The 17,685-nt window shown below is 48.3% G+C and overlaps 1 protein-coding gene across 4 annotated transcripts in view; it reads right to left on the bottom strand.

The window, feature by feature from the left end:
• TERT (telomerase reverse transcriptase) overlaps positions 1–17,685 on the bottom strand; it is a 103,343-nt gene that overhangs the window by 25,237 nt on the left and 60,421 nt on the right. For all 4 annotated transcript variants that reach the window (XM_067557408.1, XM_067557411.1, XM_067557410.1 and 1 more), the window contains 4 exons: positions 17,528–17,599; positions 8,558–8,746; positions 4,143–4,269; positions 3,740–3,801 (listed from right to left, as the gene is read on the bottom strand). In XM_067557408.1, coding sequence (XP_067413509.1) covers positions 3,740–3,801; positions 4,143–4,269; positions 8,558–8,746; positions 17,528–17,599 — 450 coding nt within the window. The remainder of the gene's footprint in view (positions 1–3,739; positions 3,802–4,142; positions 4,270–8,557; positions 8,747–17,527; positions 17,600–17,685) is intronic.

Consider the following 17,685-nt stretch of genomic DNA (forward strand, 5'->3'; position numbering starts at 1 on the left):
AGGACACTTTCCTGGAATGTGGGAGACCCATTATTCTAGTCCCACTGCTTCAATGCATAGTTAATTATTTATAAAAAGTGCAACAACTTCAACAGGAGAGAGTGAGAGAAACCTGCCCCAGAATAGCCCATAACCCAGGGCACTCTCCTGGAAAGGGAGAGACCCAAGTTCAAATCCCTTTTCAACATTAGGCAGGAATGGGTGAAATGAACTTGAGTCTCCCACATCATGAGGGAGTGCTCTAGTCACTGGGCAAGAGCTTATAACAGGGGCACTTCCTCCTCCCTCCTGTTTTGGGTGGGGTTATGCATGCTCTCTGGATTGGTCCACAAAGGCAAGACAAGTGGGGGAACACCTAGTTTGAGGATCCTGTTGTGGCTTAGGCAGGCACCCAAGCACCTAGACTAAGGTGGCTGTGCACATGCTCAATGAGAGAAACTTAGGTGCTTACAGAGTTAGGTGACAACTGAATGGGAGTTTTGAGGATCTCAGTGGTGCTTAAACATAGGACTTTGACATCTGAAGTAGCAATTATTATTATTATTATTATTAATAATTATTTGTAGTTAGGCATCTAAGTCTTTTTGTGGATCTAGCCCAAACACCTTGTAGGATGACATATTACATAGTTTCTCAACCTGTGGTATGCGTACCCCTGCAGGTACGTGAGACACAGGCAGGAGGTACCAGGGGAAAAACAGAGTCAAGGGAAGGGGGGGCAGCAGCAGCCCACTTCCTATCCAGTCACAGCTCCCAGATGGACAGCAGGCAGCAGCCACTAGCTTCCTGCGGGGTCCCAGCTCCCAGGTGGGAGCCCGGTGGCAGCCTCCTGCATCTTGCGAACTGGGCTCTCAGCTGGCTGGCAGCCACTCATGCTCCGGCTCCGAGCCGAGGGACATCCTCCAGCGCCCTGGCTTGAAGATGGGCAGCAGCTGCTTGCCCACATCCCCGGGTCCCAGCTGGCGCAGAAGCCTCCTCTGCCCCAGCTTGGATTGAGTGGCAGTTGCCCGCCTCCTGAGCTGGCAGCCAGGTAGCAGCCGCCTGCAACTTGCCCAGGTGGCAGCCCCTCTGCCCCCCGGCTCACAGCTCAGTGCCCAGAAAACTTGTCAATTTTACCGCTCTAGCTGAGCAGTGAAATTGACAACTATGACAGCCCCAGATTTCACCAATTAACCTCTTTTCCTGTCTCTCTCTCACCCCTTCCTGGTCTCAAATCTATGGCAAAATATTTGGTGCGGCGCTTTATATTCTCCAGCATTGGCATGCCGCTCAAAGCCTCCTAAGCTTTGGCCAACATCACCTCTAGCCCAGGTACATACCTGAGTTGTGCACCTCTGGTGTAAAGGTGGTAACCCTACCCACACCAGATGGGACATCTGTCCTATCGCGGCCTTATATACTTAGCCCTTCTTCCAACATATGGCTCACATTATTCTGTAAATATAAAATCCTGTGGAAAATTGAGTGTTGGGGTACTTATTAAAATTTTCAGAAGTTAGGGGGTACTTGCTACTTAAAAGGTTGAGAAATACTGACATATTAGAATGGTTACATGAGGGATACCAGGGCCTCACTAAATGGTGGAAGCCAGCGTAAATATCAGTGTAGGGGGTCAACACACTCAGCTAAAATGCAGGGTGAATTATGCAAATCTGGTGTCACAAAGACATAACTAAAAGAACTGTTCAGCCACAGCATTACATGATAGTTAGGGCCCTATCAAATTCATCCTCCATTTTGGTCAATTTCATGGACACAGGATTTTAAAAATAGTCAATTTCATGATTTCAGATGTTTAAGTCTGAAATGTCATGGTGTTGTAACAGTTGGGGTCCAGACCCAAAAGGGGGTAGCAAAGCTATTGTAGGGGGGCTGCCACCCTTACATGTGCACTGCTGCTGCCTGGGGCGCTGGCTTCAGAGCTGGGTGGTGCCCAGCACCAGTGCAGAAGTGAGGGTTGCAAGATGTGGGGGGGAGAGGGTCATCAGCTGGGATTGGGGGTGGCAGAGGCCTTCTTTAGAGGTAGGTGACTGCCCAGGGCCCTATAGTCGGGGGGGGCCCCGTGGTACTTCCTCCCCACACATACACACAGCCAGCCCAAGGCCCTTTAAGCCCTGAGCCAAGGAGGGGCAGAGCTGGGCGCACCCCAACCAGGGGCTCCTACCGGGCTCTAGCTGCTAGTCCCAGTGAGGCTGGGGAGGGATGGGACTTCCTCTTCCTCTGCACAGGCCACTACTGGGGCTGGGTCAGACCAACCTCTGGGAACTTTCCCCAGCTGCAGGAAGCTCTAAAGACAGCACAGAAGGCAGTGCTTTGAAGGCAGTGCAGCTGCAGAGCTTCCTGCAGCCAGGAGAGGTTCCCAGAGGTGGATCTAACCTGTCCCCAAGAGCATCCCATGCAGGGGAAGAGCAAGTCCCAGCCCTCCTTCCCACAGGGACTAGCAGCTGGAGCCCAGTGCACAGTCGGAGCCCCTCTCTGGGGTGCGCACAGCCCTGTCCTGCCCCTACAATAGCCAGATATCACAGGGGAGATCAGATTTCACAGTCCGTGATGTGTTTTTCACAGTCGTGAATTTGGTAGGGCCCCAATGATAGTTTTTGGAAAAGAAAAGCAATAGATCAGTGTAAACAGGGGAGACCTAACTATATGATAGCCACTGAATATTTTTCTAAATTCGTAGAAAATCTACTTCTCATTAGACCCACAAGTGAACAGGTCAAAGAAAAGTAAAAAAAGACATCTTTCTGTCATTCAAGAAGAAACACTCATTGACCATAAGGATTGGTTTATCAGCTCTGAATTGCAAGTTTGGGGAATACAGCACAATTGCAAGCATACTACTTCCAGCTCCCATCACCAGCAAGGGAATGGTCTGGTGGAGAGAACAATACAGACTGACAAGAGAATTTTACAAAAAGGACACATTAGCTCATCTCAATTATAGGGCAACACCATCATGCTCCCATCATGAATGATTTGCATGGAGAGGCTTCTACAGTCTTATGGAAAATATGCTAACTGGCCTTTATCCTGCCGCCCATTCCTATGGTTTTCCATCCCTTTGTGTTCTACTTTGCTCTGCCCACATCCAATGCAGAGGAGCAGCATGTGACACATAGATTAAAATCTCTCTATTTCAGCTGGTTGTCAATTGCCGATCATTTCTATTCGTCCTTGACCAAAATATAAAGTTTATCTGCTGATCAGCAAATGTTCACCGAGAACAGCTACACTTGTTCAGCTATAAAGTCATTAAAATTATCAGCAGTTAAGAAACTGCAGTTAACTTGGGAGAATTATACCTTAATCAGGACAAGAAGAATACAAGGCAAAGTCCTGACAGTTTTGCACCACACATGCAGTTCTCAGTACAATCTGGTTAATGAATTATATGTTTTCTGGTTATTCTAATGGAGCAAAACAGTATTTCATCCCAGATTCCTTCTTCCTTATGTCACTTGTAGATGCTTATAAATATTTAAAAACAAAACTGTTTCTTGATCAACTTATTACACTGCCGTGTAACCAAAACACACACTTTATATAACGGCACATCCTGAATCTTACCACATTATATGGACTAATATGTTTCAATACTTATAGAAAGAGTGGTACAGCATGCTACAAAAACTATCAGGGCAAATTTTTATGGCATTACTTTTCTCTAATCCACAGTTCCTTTACCTTGCACATAACAGTACTTCAAAAACTCCAAAAAATTTCTGAAGATATTACATACCTGTAGGCCTGCAGCAAAAATATCTTATAAATGTTAATGAAAACTGTTCTTAGACTGTTGACCTAAAATAAAAGAAACAAAAAAATAAATCTACACAGGTAAATATTAGAGAGCTCCCAAAAATGTATGTTTTGTTCAAATCCAACAGCCTGGGAGTGAACCACAGGGAAATAAGATTTTATATCACCCTTAAAAAATTCCTATAATCATACATTCACAGAATTCTGCAAAGCTCTGATTCTGCAAGGTGCTGAGCAGCCTCAATTTTCATTAACTTCAGCACCTACAGGATATGCTCAGCATTTTATACAGTCAGACTTCAAGTATCAGAACTAAGGACATTTAACATTATTTTGGAACCACTAAATCAAAAAATTTGAAGTACTTAATTTTCAGTTCTCACCTGTAAATTGAGAAATAAACTATGACATTTGAGCTTCAAGACTCTGACCAGTTTGCATTTCATGTTTTTCCCTGCAGTGCTGCTTGAATTGAAGGCGAGACTTGACCTGATAGAAGTACAGGCATAACTACAAAGACAAGAGGAAAAAACAATAGTTTTAACAAGATTTCTGTAAATTAACCCCATAAATGGTAGGAAAAGGTTAAAATAGATGCACTGTCTTCCTATTGCTACTAGTATTTTTTCCTTTGATATACTTATAACAGCCCTTCCTTTGGGCCTAACTAGAGATCTTACCTCTTTGGGCCTAGCTAGAGATCTATCCAGGTAGAACTCAAGCTGCGAGGAGGCTACATCCCTTTTGGAATTGCCATGATGATTCTCCATATTTTCTCCCTTATTTTACATTTTCTTCCTTAAATGATCCTGCATATTTGTGTTCACATCCCTCCCCCCTTTTCCATTTCCAGTATAGGTTCCTTTATCCTCAGAACTTTCAGCAGCCCCTCCTGAAGTCATTATTGCACTCTGACTAGCTCTTCCTTTTTTATTCAATGTATTATTTACTGTTATTACAAGAGCGGTTAGAGGTTCCAAAAAGTATAAGGGGAATCATCATCCAATGGAGATATTTGCAATAAGGCCAGCAGGGATCTGTTTTTGGGCCAGTAATATTTGCTATCTTTATAAGTAATGAATTTACATTTTTTCCGAGTTGTTTGCTGATGACACAAGAATCAGTGGTAAATAAAGAGGATAATAGGTCACTTACACAGACCATGCATTTTAATATAACCAAAGATATACATCTAGAAAGAAAGAACATAAGCCATACTTACAACATGCACTCCCATAGACGTATAAGAAGGGGAATATCAAGTAGAAACAGGGAGGTTGTATTATCCCTGTATATGGCATTAGTTCAGTGAAACTATTACTGGAATACTGTGACCAGTTCTGGTGTTCATACTTAAAAAGATATTGAAAAACTGGAGAGAGTTCAGAAAATAGCTACTTGAATGATTCAAGATCTCTTTCAGCTAGAGACTTTAAAAGCTCCATCTGCGTAGCTTATCAAAAAGAAAGTTAAGAGATTACTTGCATGGGTGCCAGGTCTGTATAATTTTTGGTGGTGCCCAATCCCATAATGGGTCTTGGCCAGGATGCTGGGCCCATGTCATGTGGGAGAGGGGCAGTGCTGGGAGGGGGGAGTGGCCACCGCGCAGCGCTGTTTGGGGCTGGGAGTGGCTCCTGGCCTGGGCGCTGGGCCCATATGGGAGAGGGGCAGGGGGAAGGGCGGGGCTGGGAGGGGAAAGCGGCTGCCGCCGCACCGCACACTACTTGGGGCTGGGACCAGTACCAGAGCGGCTCCATCTGTCCTGGACAACCACTGAGTGTGTTGGGAGGGAAGCAGAATGGCCGGGCCGTGCTGGGGATTGCTATGCTCTGCACCTCCATTGCTGAGTGCCACTGAAGGCTCCACGGTTGGCCCACTCAGCACCACAGAGATATTGGTGTAGCCAGGCCCACCATCCTCAGTGCTGGTGGAGCCCAGGCACCATAAGTCCATATAACTCGCTGCCTATGATTACTTGATCACTGTCTACAAGTACTTACGCAATAAGATTTCTGATAGGAGAGCGCTCTTTAATCTAGCAGACAAAGGTACAACAGGTCCAATAGGTGAAAGATGAAACAAACAAATTCAGACTAGAAATAAGATGTAATTTCTTTTAACAGTGAGGAAAATTAATCATTGGAATGGGATAATTCTTCATTGATTGAAATCTTTAAATCAAAACTGGATATCTTTTTAACAGATATGCTTTAGCTAAACCAGAAATTATGAACTTGTTGCAGTAATTACCACCTATGTTAGGTAGGAAGTCAGACTACATGACTATAGGGGTCCCTGATGGCCCTTAAAAAGAAAAAGAAAAAAAAGAGGATTAGCAACTGAAGTGAAGACCATCTAAACCAAAGAGGTTCTCAGAAGAGGCATTCCAATGTTCTATACATTCCTCCCCACCCCATCCTTTCTCCTCACTGCCAATACTCCCACAGCAAGTGGATCCATGGTGTCAAGTTTCTTTGCTTGCATTCTGCTAAGAGCTGTACAGAGCTGCACAGAAGAAGCCATTTGCTGAGCATCAACAAGCTTTGTTGATTCTACAAAATCCAGGAATAAGTTTTCATCTTCTTGAGTGCCATCTACTGGCACCTAATTTATTTACACACAGATATAGAGCATTCATATAGCAAGGAAAGGACCTCCAAGAAATTGCTCTGCATCAGTCCAATTTTAAAGTTCTCTTCCCATGCTGCTTAAGCAATTCTCTATCACAGATGACAATTCCACTATCCTATCAATCATTCTAGTTAACAACCTTGATGTTATCTTTGATTACTCTCCATTTTTCTCTCCTTGAAACCAGGCTCTCACCAAAGCTTTGTCACTTTGCCCTCTATAAATATTCCCTGAACCATTCTTTTTCCATCCCTACTGCTAAAACACTGGTTCACATTCTGTGACCTCCTCCTTTTTCCACAAGGTACAATTTCCCTGGATGTATTCTCTCCTTAAAGAAAAAAAATGTAGAGTGCCAACCAGGAACAAAAAATCATATATACACATTGTGTGCGCATACACACATGCCCACAAAAAGGGGGAGTGTAAATAGAACCATTATCTTTTTCATATGATTTTTGCTGATGAAAATTGCCTTACTTACAAGCTTAGAAACCAAAAGTTTACCCAGAGATCAGATACACACATGGAAGTGCCACTGTAATATTCCACAATACTGTTCAATCAATATGACTTAGCCTAGACTAAGGGAATATCACTGGAGTTCATAGGATGTTTACTCCCTAAAAATCCACAGGAGTTAATCAAGTTCCATAGCCCATTCAATCATTAGTTCTTTCTTTCAGAATGTCAGCAAGATGTCCAGTATTACCACATGAGGCTTTGAGGTTGTGGTGTCTGTCCACTTGAAACTGAACTACAGATCATCAGATGCAGTTCTTGGAAGTCACACAGCCATCCGGTGGTAACTTTTGGTCACTCCTGACATGGGTTGGATTTGAAATGGTAAACTAGAGTGGAGTGAAGACGAAGGCCATTTTTATTGCATGTTCTCATTCGTTGTATGGGAGTGTGACGGCGCGTCCCACCCCACCCTGGCCTAGAAAAGGTTAACAACATACTGCAGGCTGAGGTGGCCATGCCCTTCCACCTCTGCTGGTAATGCTCAGTGTGGAAGCAAGGTATAAAGAGAAGCAACCCAACTCAAACTGGACTGGCTGCACACCGAGCCCCCGGCAAATTTCAGACCAGTGGATGACCCCAGAGAAGGGACCGAGTCACCAGGAGCAGCACTTGCTGAAGACCCTAGAGGCCCCGGAGAATCATGGATCATCACCACGGGAGAAAGGGTAGGAAGTAGCCGGGGGAACTTGAACGGCGCTACAGAGGGATAATAGGGGAATCAGTCAGCACGTTGTGGGAAGATCCCTGCTGACTCGGTGGCGAGTACCCCTGCCACTGACAGGTCCCTAGGCTGGAACTCAGAGGAGCAGGAAGGCCCTGAGCCCCCCTACCCTGGACACCGCACAGCCCTAGGCAGGGCCCCACTACCCCAATGTGCCAATAGGCCACTCTGCCCTGAACGAGGGGACCGCTTTACTGACTCCAGCTACTAGGACCATGGGGGCCCCAGAGAGTCATGGATTATCACCATGGGAGACAGGGTAGGAAGTAGCACAGGGGACTTTAATGCCGCTACAGGGAGATAATCAGGGAACCGGTCAGTGTGTTGCAGAAGGATCCCTGCTGACTCGGTGGCAAGTACTCCCGCCATTGCCAGGGCCCTGGGCTGGGGCTCAGAGAAGCAGGGAGGGCCTAAGCCCCCCTACCGCAAGCGCCATATACCCCTAGGTGGCATCCCACTACCCCAACGTACAATAGGCCATGCTGTCCTTACCAAGAGGGCCGCTTTATTAACTCTGGCTATTAGACCATGATGCCCTGATCGAGGGGGCCACTTTCTTGACTCGGACTACCAGGCCTAACTGCCCTGACTGTAGGGTCACTTTATCAACCCCGGCTACTAGGATATGTTGCCCTGACTGAGAAGGCTGCTGTCTTGACTCTGACCATTGGGCCGTATTACCATGTTTGACAGTCCGGGTCGCTAATGGGGACCTTAATCAGTGGCTACTCAGCTTTTCCCTGCCTTCCCTGCATACGTGACCTGATGCCTGTGATGGTCCCAGCCCTGCAACAGAGAGGCAGAACTGATCAGACTCAATTTTGTAGTGGACTCACCTATATCATTAGCAAAAACAATATTCTTGTGTATCTCTGTATGTATTAATTTATACTAGAACATTTAACCAGTGTCCGTATTTACCTGGAGTAGTCACAGTAAACCTCAAATGTCTGTATATCTAGTAACAACCCACACCATGGGATCACACAGGAACTTGGTAACTGTTTAAACTTGGAACATCCTGGGATATCGTCATCAACAGGAAAATTCACCACGGTCTTCTTGGGGTTTATTAAAAATCCATACTCAGGAATGCCTGTCGCCAATGTCCTAAATTAGATATAAATGGTTAGAAAAAATATAATGTGTAATATAAGTGACATTACCCCATTAGCCTGACACTTCTCAAAAGCAAATCCAAAAATGTTATGGCTACCTTCCAGGAAAAGACTCCTGATTACTATCCATTATATAAACTACTGCAAATGTTGAGAATAAATACAGAAGAGGTATTACAGAAGCAAAGGGTCACCAACTGAGTTAATGCTGCCAGAGATATCAAAAATGGAAAGCACTTCAGGCAAAAGAAACCAGTAAAAGTGTTAAGGAAATGATTAATGAATGGAAGAGTCTAATTCTTAGAGCAGAAAATAAGGTAAAAAACATTACAGATTATTTTAAAAAGAATCACAAATTAAGGTTACATACATGATAACAAACAACCTTAATTCTGCTCCTGTTAGTGCCATAGATTTAATTGTAGCAGAAATATCAAGCTAATATATCTGTTGAAAACAATTTAGAAGGAGATATTGGGGAAGGCGTGTTACAATAAATATATACTGTCAAATTTAAATTCACTTCTGCCTTTCCTCAAAATAGAGAGAAAAGGAATAAATGCCTTGACAGTATCAACTGATGTAAGAGAGGTAGAGTTATCTGCTTCTTCTTCGAGTGATTGCTCACGTCCATTCCACTGTGCACGGTTCCCGGAACTTTTTTCCCCTTAGCAAATCCTGTAGGGCTAGCTCTGGTGCCCCCTGGATCCCCGCGTGCCTGTCGCGGTATATGAGGCACTGCCGGCCCTATAGCCCCTCGGTTCCTTCTTTCCGCCTGTGACAGTTGCTGGAACTAACCTTGCTCTATGCAAGTACCATTCCCCATTGTTTAAACTCTTTGTTATTCGGAGTCCTTTAGTTAGTGTTAAGTAGTGTTGACTTTAGTTAGAGTAGAAGCCCCTGAGGGGCTTAGAGAGGCCGGGCTATGCCCCGGTCACCTGGATTTAAGCCGTGTGCCTCCTGCGGGAAGGCTTTCCTGCTCAGCGACCCCCACGATCGCTGCCTTAAGTACCTGGGGGAAGAGCACAGGAAAGACAAATGTAAAATATGCAGGGCTTTTAAACTGCAGACCCAGAAGGACCGGGAGATTTGGTTAAAAGCCCTGCTAATGGAGGCAGCGCTCCACCAGGTGTCCGAGCCGTCCCAATCTACCTCGGTGCCGAGTATATACTCGGTGCAGAGTGCACCGCTGGCACCGACATCGACTCGGCACCGAGCAACATCCCCAGTGCCAAAGAAAAAGAGGCAGCACACAGAATGCAGACATTCCCCTTTGCCACCAGTAAGGACAGGGCGGAGATGCATCAAGTACGGCCTGTTGAGTCTTCTCCGGTGCCAGCATCTCTGGGCAGGGAGCCTCCCCGGACTCCTGGGAGCGGGAGAGTGCCCCTACCAGTGCCATCAACACCGGAGGCTTTTCAGGCGGCAAAAGCCTTGCTGGCCTTGCCTACGTCACCTCCGCCTGCCCCCTCCTGCTGAGGGAGAAGCGGCCAGTGTCCTGGAGCAAACCCACACTGGATCCCCCTGAAGGGTGGTGGAGACCCCCGGTAAGGATGGAAAGGTCTCCCGCCAGACAGCCACCAGGAGTAGAGCGAGGACGCTCCCCTAGAAGTCACTCTAGGTCAGTGTCGTCGAGCCGGTTGGCGTCGACTCGGGACGAGTCCCCCTCTCGGCACCGAAGTCGGTCCCCGACACCGGAGGCAGTGTAGACCAGAAGACAGCACCGATCAAGGTCCGCCAGGCGGCGCTTGGACAGCTCCAGTTCCCGATCCCCGGCACCGAGGAGTTCACCCGCACTGAGGCAGTGGAGAACCCGGTCGCCGCTGGAGAGCCTGGCATCGAGGAGTTCGCTCACACCGATGCGGCACAGAACCCAATTGCCTTTAAAGGAACTGGCACCGCGGAGTCCCTGACATGGAACCCGGTCACCAGAGTCTGATTCGGCACCGCGAAGCTCCGAGCAGCACCGATCCCGATCATTGAAGGGCAAATGGAGTCGTAAGTCATTGATACCAAGATGGTATTCAAGTACATTGAGCTCTTCGGAGAGCACCTCCATTCGCTGGCACCGATCGCGGAGTTAGAGGCGGTCCTCGTCGTCCTCCAAGTCAGAGGCATCGAGAGGGTGGTCCCCGGCACAGAGCGGCACCAAGTACTGAGGGAGGGCTCGGCATCGCCGCTCCAGTGGCTTGGGTCCCGTAAGGGGGGCAGTCATCAGAACAGCCGTAAGGACAGCTGACGCTCCCATAAGGCACCACAGCAGGTGGCGCAGTCAGTTTCTGGTTGGCCACAGGGTCAGTGGCCGCAGTAATGGCCTTATTGGGACCCATGGGGCATCCAGATGGGACTGGGGCCCACAGTCCATCCTATCATCGGGGGTTCAGTCTGCGCCTCCCGCACTGGACAAAGCCCGCAGACACCATTCCTCAGACGAGGAATCGGACCCCCCTGGAGGGACCCTCCATAGGGGCACCCGACCGCCATGGGGGGAGGGGAACAGCTACAGGTTGCACCTTTGCAGTCCTCATCCTCCTCCAGGGACCACTTGGCGCCACTGGAAAATTACAGGGCGCACCAAGAGCTGCTTAAGAGGGTGGCCTCTAACTTAGGGCTGGAGGTTAAAGAGTTAGAGGACGACGAGGATACCCTCTTCAATGTGCTGGAGGCAGCTGCAAGTGTGGCTCTCCCAGTTCATGACAGGGTCCTCAAAACTGTCAAGGCCCTGTGGCGGACCCCCTCCTCGGTCGCCCTTACATCGAGGGTGGCTGAGAAAATGTATCATGTCCCAGCCGAAGGGTTTGAGTATCTATTCACCCACCCGGCCCCGGGAACCCTGGTAGTTGATGCGGCCAACCAGAGGGACAGGCCAGTCAACCAGGGTCCACTCCCAAAAACAAGGACAACAAAAAACTAGACTTGTTTGGGAGGAACCTTTATTCTACGGCAGCCCTGCAGTTCAGGATTGCCAACCACCAGGCCTTACTGGACAGGTACAATTTTAATTTGTGGGACTCCCCCAGACGGTTTGCTGAGGCGCTGCCCTAGGACCAGGCTGCAGACTTCGCCACTGTCCTGGATGAAGGACTCACAGTGGCTAGGGCGGTGCTACAGACGTCCAGTGACACTGCAGACTCGGCAGGTAGGGCCATGGCCTCTGCCATCGCCATGAGACGGTGCTCGTGGCTGCAATCCTTGGGGCTGTCGCAAGAGGTGCAGCAGTCCATTCAGGACCTCCCCTTTGATGGGTTGGCCTGTTTTCGGATTGGACCGATGCGAAGCTGCACGGTCTTAAGGACTCCAGGGCCACGCTTCATTCCCTGGGCCGGTACACGCCCCAAGCTTCCAGGCAGCAGTCACGGCCCCAGGCGCAGCAGCGACCAAGGCCTCCGCCTATGCCCTTCCAACCTACAGGAGCAGGGATAGAAATAGGGGTTTTAGAAGGCGAAATCAGCCCCCTAGCTCGTCCTCAGCCCCGCAGCAGAGGCCCCCCAAGGGATTGGGCAATCGGAAGAGGCAATTTTGATGGTGCGCCCAAGGGTGGCACCCCACTGCCCCCCTGGATCCGCACCATCCATTCCTAAACAGATTAAGGCCCTTCTATGCCAAATGGGCAAACATCATGTCGGACCGTTGGGTCTTTGGGATAGTCCTTCGGGGCTACGTCCTACAATTTACAAGAATCCTCCCCTCAGTGCCCTCTTCAGGGACCCCTCTCAGGAGCAACTCCTCTTGCAGGAGGTTGACACACTCCTCAACAAAGGGGCAGTTGAAATGGTCCCCCAAGAAAGAAAGGGGTTCTATTCCAGGTACTCCTCATCCCCAAGGCGAAGGGGGGTCTGAGACCTATATTAGACCTATGTCGTCTAAACAAATACATCAAATGACTCAGATTTCGCATGGTCTCCCTAGCTTCCATTGTCTCTTCTCTGGATCCAGGAGATTGGTATGCCGCCCTCGACCTCAAGGACGCATACTTCCATGTGTCTATCCTCCCCAGCCACAGGCGTTTCCTCCGTTTCCCATTACCAATTTACAGCCCTACACTGTGGTCTATCTTCGGCTCCCAGGGTGTTCACCAAATGCATGGCGGTAGTGGCTGCCCACCTGAGACGGAGAGGTGTGCAAATCTTCCCTTACCTAGGCAACTGGTTGATCAGGGGCAGGTCCAGATCCCATGTGCAGGACAGCATGACCCTCACTTGCTCCACATGCAGCAGGCTGGGACCGCTCATAAATGAGCAGAAGTCCACAATAACCCCAGTGCAGCAGATAGAATTCATTGGGGCCACCCTGGACGCTTCCCAGGCCAGAGCCTTCCTGCCTCAACCACGGTTCGACGAGATGACCTCTATCATCTCCCAGCTGCACCGGTGCCCCACGACAACAGCCAGGCACTGCCTATAGCTCTTAGGCCACATGGCAGACTGTACGTACGTAGTGAGGCTAGCTCGCCTGAGGCTCAGGCCACTTCAGGCGTGGTTGGCCACGGCATATGTGCTGAGCAGACATCCTTTGGACCGGATGGTCATAGTTCCCCCGCCAGTCCTAGCCTCCCTAAACTGGTGGCGGACTCCCAGGGAAGTGATGAAGGGCATCCCATTCAAGGAACTGGTCCCGATGTGGGATGGGGAGCCCACATCAGCACCAACCTAGGCACTCAGGGGCTCTGGGCAGGGGAGGAGAGGCGCCTCCACATCAATGTGAAGGAGCTCAAGGCCATTCGCCTAGCGTACAAGGTGTTCCTCCGATTCCTGACAGGCAGGGTGGTGAAGGTGCTGATAGACAACACCACAGCCATGTTTTATATAAACAGGGAGCGGGGAGTGTGCTCCTCAGCCCTCTGCCAGGAAGCCTGTGGGACTTCACTGTGAGGCATGACTTCCAATTGACTGCCTCTCAACTCCCAGGAGTGGGGAACGACGAGGCACATCGCCTCAGCAGATGGTTTCTACCCCGCCACGACTGGTCGTTGCACCTGGAGGTTGTGACTTTGATCTTCCAGAACTGGGGTGTTCCCCAACTGGACCTATTTGTGTCGGCCTGGAACACGAAGTGTCCGAGGTTCTGCTCGCTCTGGGGTCAGAAGGCTGGATCGATATCCGATACGTTCCTCATCAACTGGATGGGAACCCTCATGTACGAATTTCCACCCATTCCACTTCTACCCAAAGTTCTCTTAAAAATAAAGAGGGACAGGGCAGATGTGATACTCATCACCCCAGCATGGCCAAGACAGCATTGGTTCAGCATGCTGCTGGACCTTTCCATCGCCCCGCCAATGGAGCTCCTGAGGTGGCACGACCTTCTCACCCAGGACCATGGTCGCCTTTTGCACCTGGACCCCCTGCACCTCACGGCCTGGAGGCTCTGTGGCTGACGGAGGGAGAGAGAGCCTGCTTGGCGCAGGTCCAACAAGTCCTGCTGAGCAGCAGGAAACCTTCTACACAGGTCGTGTATCGGGTTAAGTGGAAATGATTTACCTCTTGGGCGGAGTCTCTCGCGATCCTGGAGTACCTGCCCCAGCTAAAGCTCCAGGGTCTGGCATTGGCCTCGCTGAGGGTTCACTTGGCAGCCATGTTGGCCTTCCACCAGCCGCTAGAAGGGAGATCCCTGTTCTCCCACCCCATGTTGGTCAGGTTCCTCAAAGGGGTGGAGAGGCTCTACGCGCAGGTCTGCGACCCGGTGCCTCCCTGGGATCTCAACCTGGTCCTCTTGAGACTCACAGGGCGCCCCTTCGAACCCATGGCTTCATGCCCTCTGCTCATGCTTTCATGGAAAGTAGCCTTCCTGGTGGCCATTACCTCAGCTAGGAGGGTCTCCAAAATTAGAGCCTTGACCTCGGAGCCCCTGTATACAGTATTTTATAAAGATAAGGTGCAGCTGAGGCCGCATCCAGCCTTCCTGCCCAAGGTGCTTTCCCGATTTCACTGAAACAAAGATATTTTTCTCCCCATGTTCTTTCCCAAACCGCACGGTTTGGAGGAGGAGAGGAAATGGCATTCGCTGGATGTGAGACAAGCCCTGGCCTACTACATTAAGCGGACAAAGCCGTTCTGGAAATTGATGCAGCTCTTTGTCACTGTAGCGGATCAGATGAAAGGCTCACCTGTCTCCACACAGCGCATCTCCTCGTGTATTACATCATGCATCAAGTTCTGCTACGAGCAGACAAGGGTGCCGCTTCCGGGAACCAACACAGCACACTCTACCAGAGCTCAAGCCTTGTCTACAGCCTTCCTGGAGAGAGTGCCCCTGCAGGACATCTGCAAAGCTGCCACCTGGTCATCGGTGCATACCTTCGTGGCCCACTACGCCATCGTCCAGCAGGCGAGAGAGGATGCTGGATTTGGCAGAGCGATGCTGAGGGCAGCTCACCGGTAACTCCGGCCCACCACCAAAGGTATGGCTTGTTAATCACCTATAGTGGAATGGACATGAGCAAGCATTTGAAGAAGAAAACAAGGTTACTTAGAAGTAACTAATGTTCTTCAAGATGTCTTGCTCATGTCCACTCTATAACCTACCCCCTGTCCCCGCTGTCGGAGTTGGCAGAAAGAAGGGACTGAGGTGCCGTAGGGCCGGCAGTGCCTCATATACCGCGACATGCGCGTGGGTTTCCAGGGGGCACCAGAGCCGGCTCTATGGGATCTGCTAAGGGGAAAAAAGTTCTGGGAACCATGCACAGTGGTGTGCACTCACCTATAGTGGAATGGACATGAGCAACACATCTCGAAGAAATCAGTTACTGGTAAGTAACCTTGTTCTTTCATTCCTGTGTAGTTCAGTGAGGGCAGGATGACATGTGGAGCAGTTTGTTTAAGCACAGAGATGTCCCTTGAATCCTCCTGAGATCTCGATGCAACTTCCATGAAGGTACTCTGCAGTCCACTGCCAAAGGTTTCTAGGGATGGCTGCCTTATTTCTTCCTCTGCAATAGGACACTTTCCCATGCCAGTCAGCAATAACTTCCCAAAAGGCTGTGCTGGATGGTGGCGAGTTGCATAGTGGGATACCGATTCATAGTATACTGCACTGTGCATCAACACAAACACTCCTGGTCAGTAAACACAGTGCCAACTTAAGGAGGCAAGGATGCATGCAGACAAGTGATACACTAACTGCAGTGACTTTACGTCATCATAACTTGTGTCAACCAAAGTTTGTAGTGTAGACATGGGCTCTGAAATGTATGCATTGGAGGGGCATTCTACCATAGCATTCTTTCTAAGACACAAAGCAGAGCAATTCATTCCATGATTTCTATACTGGTGTCCTTCCAAGTTTCTGCTATCAGGATTATAAAGAAGGAAACAAAACAATGCTGATCTTCTCAGTGGAGAAGAGACTCAATAGCTTTTGTTTCCTGTGAGTCATTTAATAAGTCCTCCAGATCAGCCAAATCAGGTTTTTATTATTCCTTTTATCCCAGGAGTACCAATAGGAGAGGTAAATGGACCTGGATCAATAGTGCAAAGCCAGATAGTCCTAACTGTGCAGAGACTACTGGCAGAAAGAGCACCACTGGCAGAGGCACAGTAATTGATGAAGAATGCAAAAATACTGATAAAGGAGGACCTCAAATGGCAAGATGTGGGTTCATCTGTGATGCTGCCAAGGTGATAAAATGCAACAAGGACATTAGGGAAACAAACAGTTTCTGATGTATCCTCAGTCCAGTGGCTTGACTTATCAGTTTCAGAACTACAGATCCTCATATCACTGGAGATCTTGAGTTGCTTAACCCAGCAGCTGGGTGCAAACAATGAGTATTCACAGCACGAGTGGTATGACTTATTTCACTAGTGCTTCAACCTGCACTTAGAGAGGCTCAAGTTAATCTGTTCTAACTGATACTAAATCCCACCAGGGTTCAAACCCCTCAAAGTGTCTCACTGGCCACAAAGAGCAAGATACCGCTGGGTGCATTAATATTAAAATACACCTCAGAATTGTTTCCACTGAATTTGCAAAAAGGCATTTGGCATCAATGTTTCTCCCCCTCAGGTATTTATGCTGCATTCATCTCCAGGATATTTCTGAGTGCCTCTCTTGGCACCCAGCAGAAGAATATAACTCTGAAGAATTCTCAAGAATTGTTTTTTGAGTCCTTCCAAAGAAGTTTAACATTGGACATCTTTGTTTCCACCAGGGAGGCCAGGAGTATCTTCAGATACTCATGCCAGGATCTGAATGATCGGAGAATTCTTAGTGCTGATACAACAGCTAAGAGTCACAGCCCTTCCCTGAGAATTGAAGACAGCAGTCATGATTGCTTAAGAACGATGTTTTATTATTGTACCCAGAACAGCTCTTAAAAACAGAGAAAATGGTCAAACAGACCACGGTCAGCTGCTCTGGCCCAGTTTGCCTTAACAACTGCAGCACGGAGCCCCTTTAACATCAGCAGTTAAAAAGGAGCTTTAAACTATGGACAGTTGGGGTTACCAGAGTTCCTAGCTGGAGCAGATATATACAATTTTGATACAGGCTGGTGTCCAAGCACGTAACTATATGATTGTTGTCAGTCAAATGCAATAAGGCATGGACTCAGAAATAGGGATCTATCATAACACTCATCTTTCCAGAACAGGAAGTTTAAACAGTTGCTTGGAGAAAAAAAAAACCCTCCAAATTCATATTACAACATTTATTTCATCAGTACCTGAATATTAATCAATGAACAAAACGTATATGCTTCTATAGAAGAAGGTAAAGTAAACAAATAAAAATGTACTAATGCTTATATTTTAAACTTGGGTCTTTGACAGCATACCTCAGAAAATGTTTCGCTTGTGTTAAGTGAGGTGTAATTAGCAAAAAGTCATCAATTAACCGTATCAGCACTCTGGAATTAAAAAAAATAAAAGTTAAACAAATTTATATTTAGTTTGAAAATATTCTTTTCTTTATTGTTGTTCCTAAAGTGTCAGG

The sequence above is a fragment of the Emydura macquarii genome, unplaced genomic scaffold, assembly GCF_026122565.2.
Source record: "Emydura macquarii macquarii isolate MOO-44397 ecotype Brisbane River unplaced genomic scaffold, CSIRO-AGI_Emac_v2 contig_1827, whole genome shotgun sequence".
NCBI classification, from domain to species: domain Eukaryota; kingdom Metazoa; phylum Chordata; order Testudines; family Chelidae; genus Emydura; species Emydura macquarii.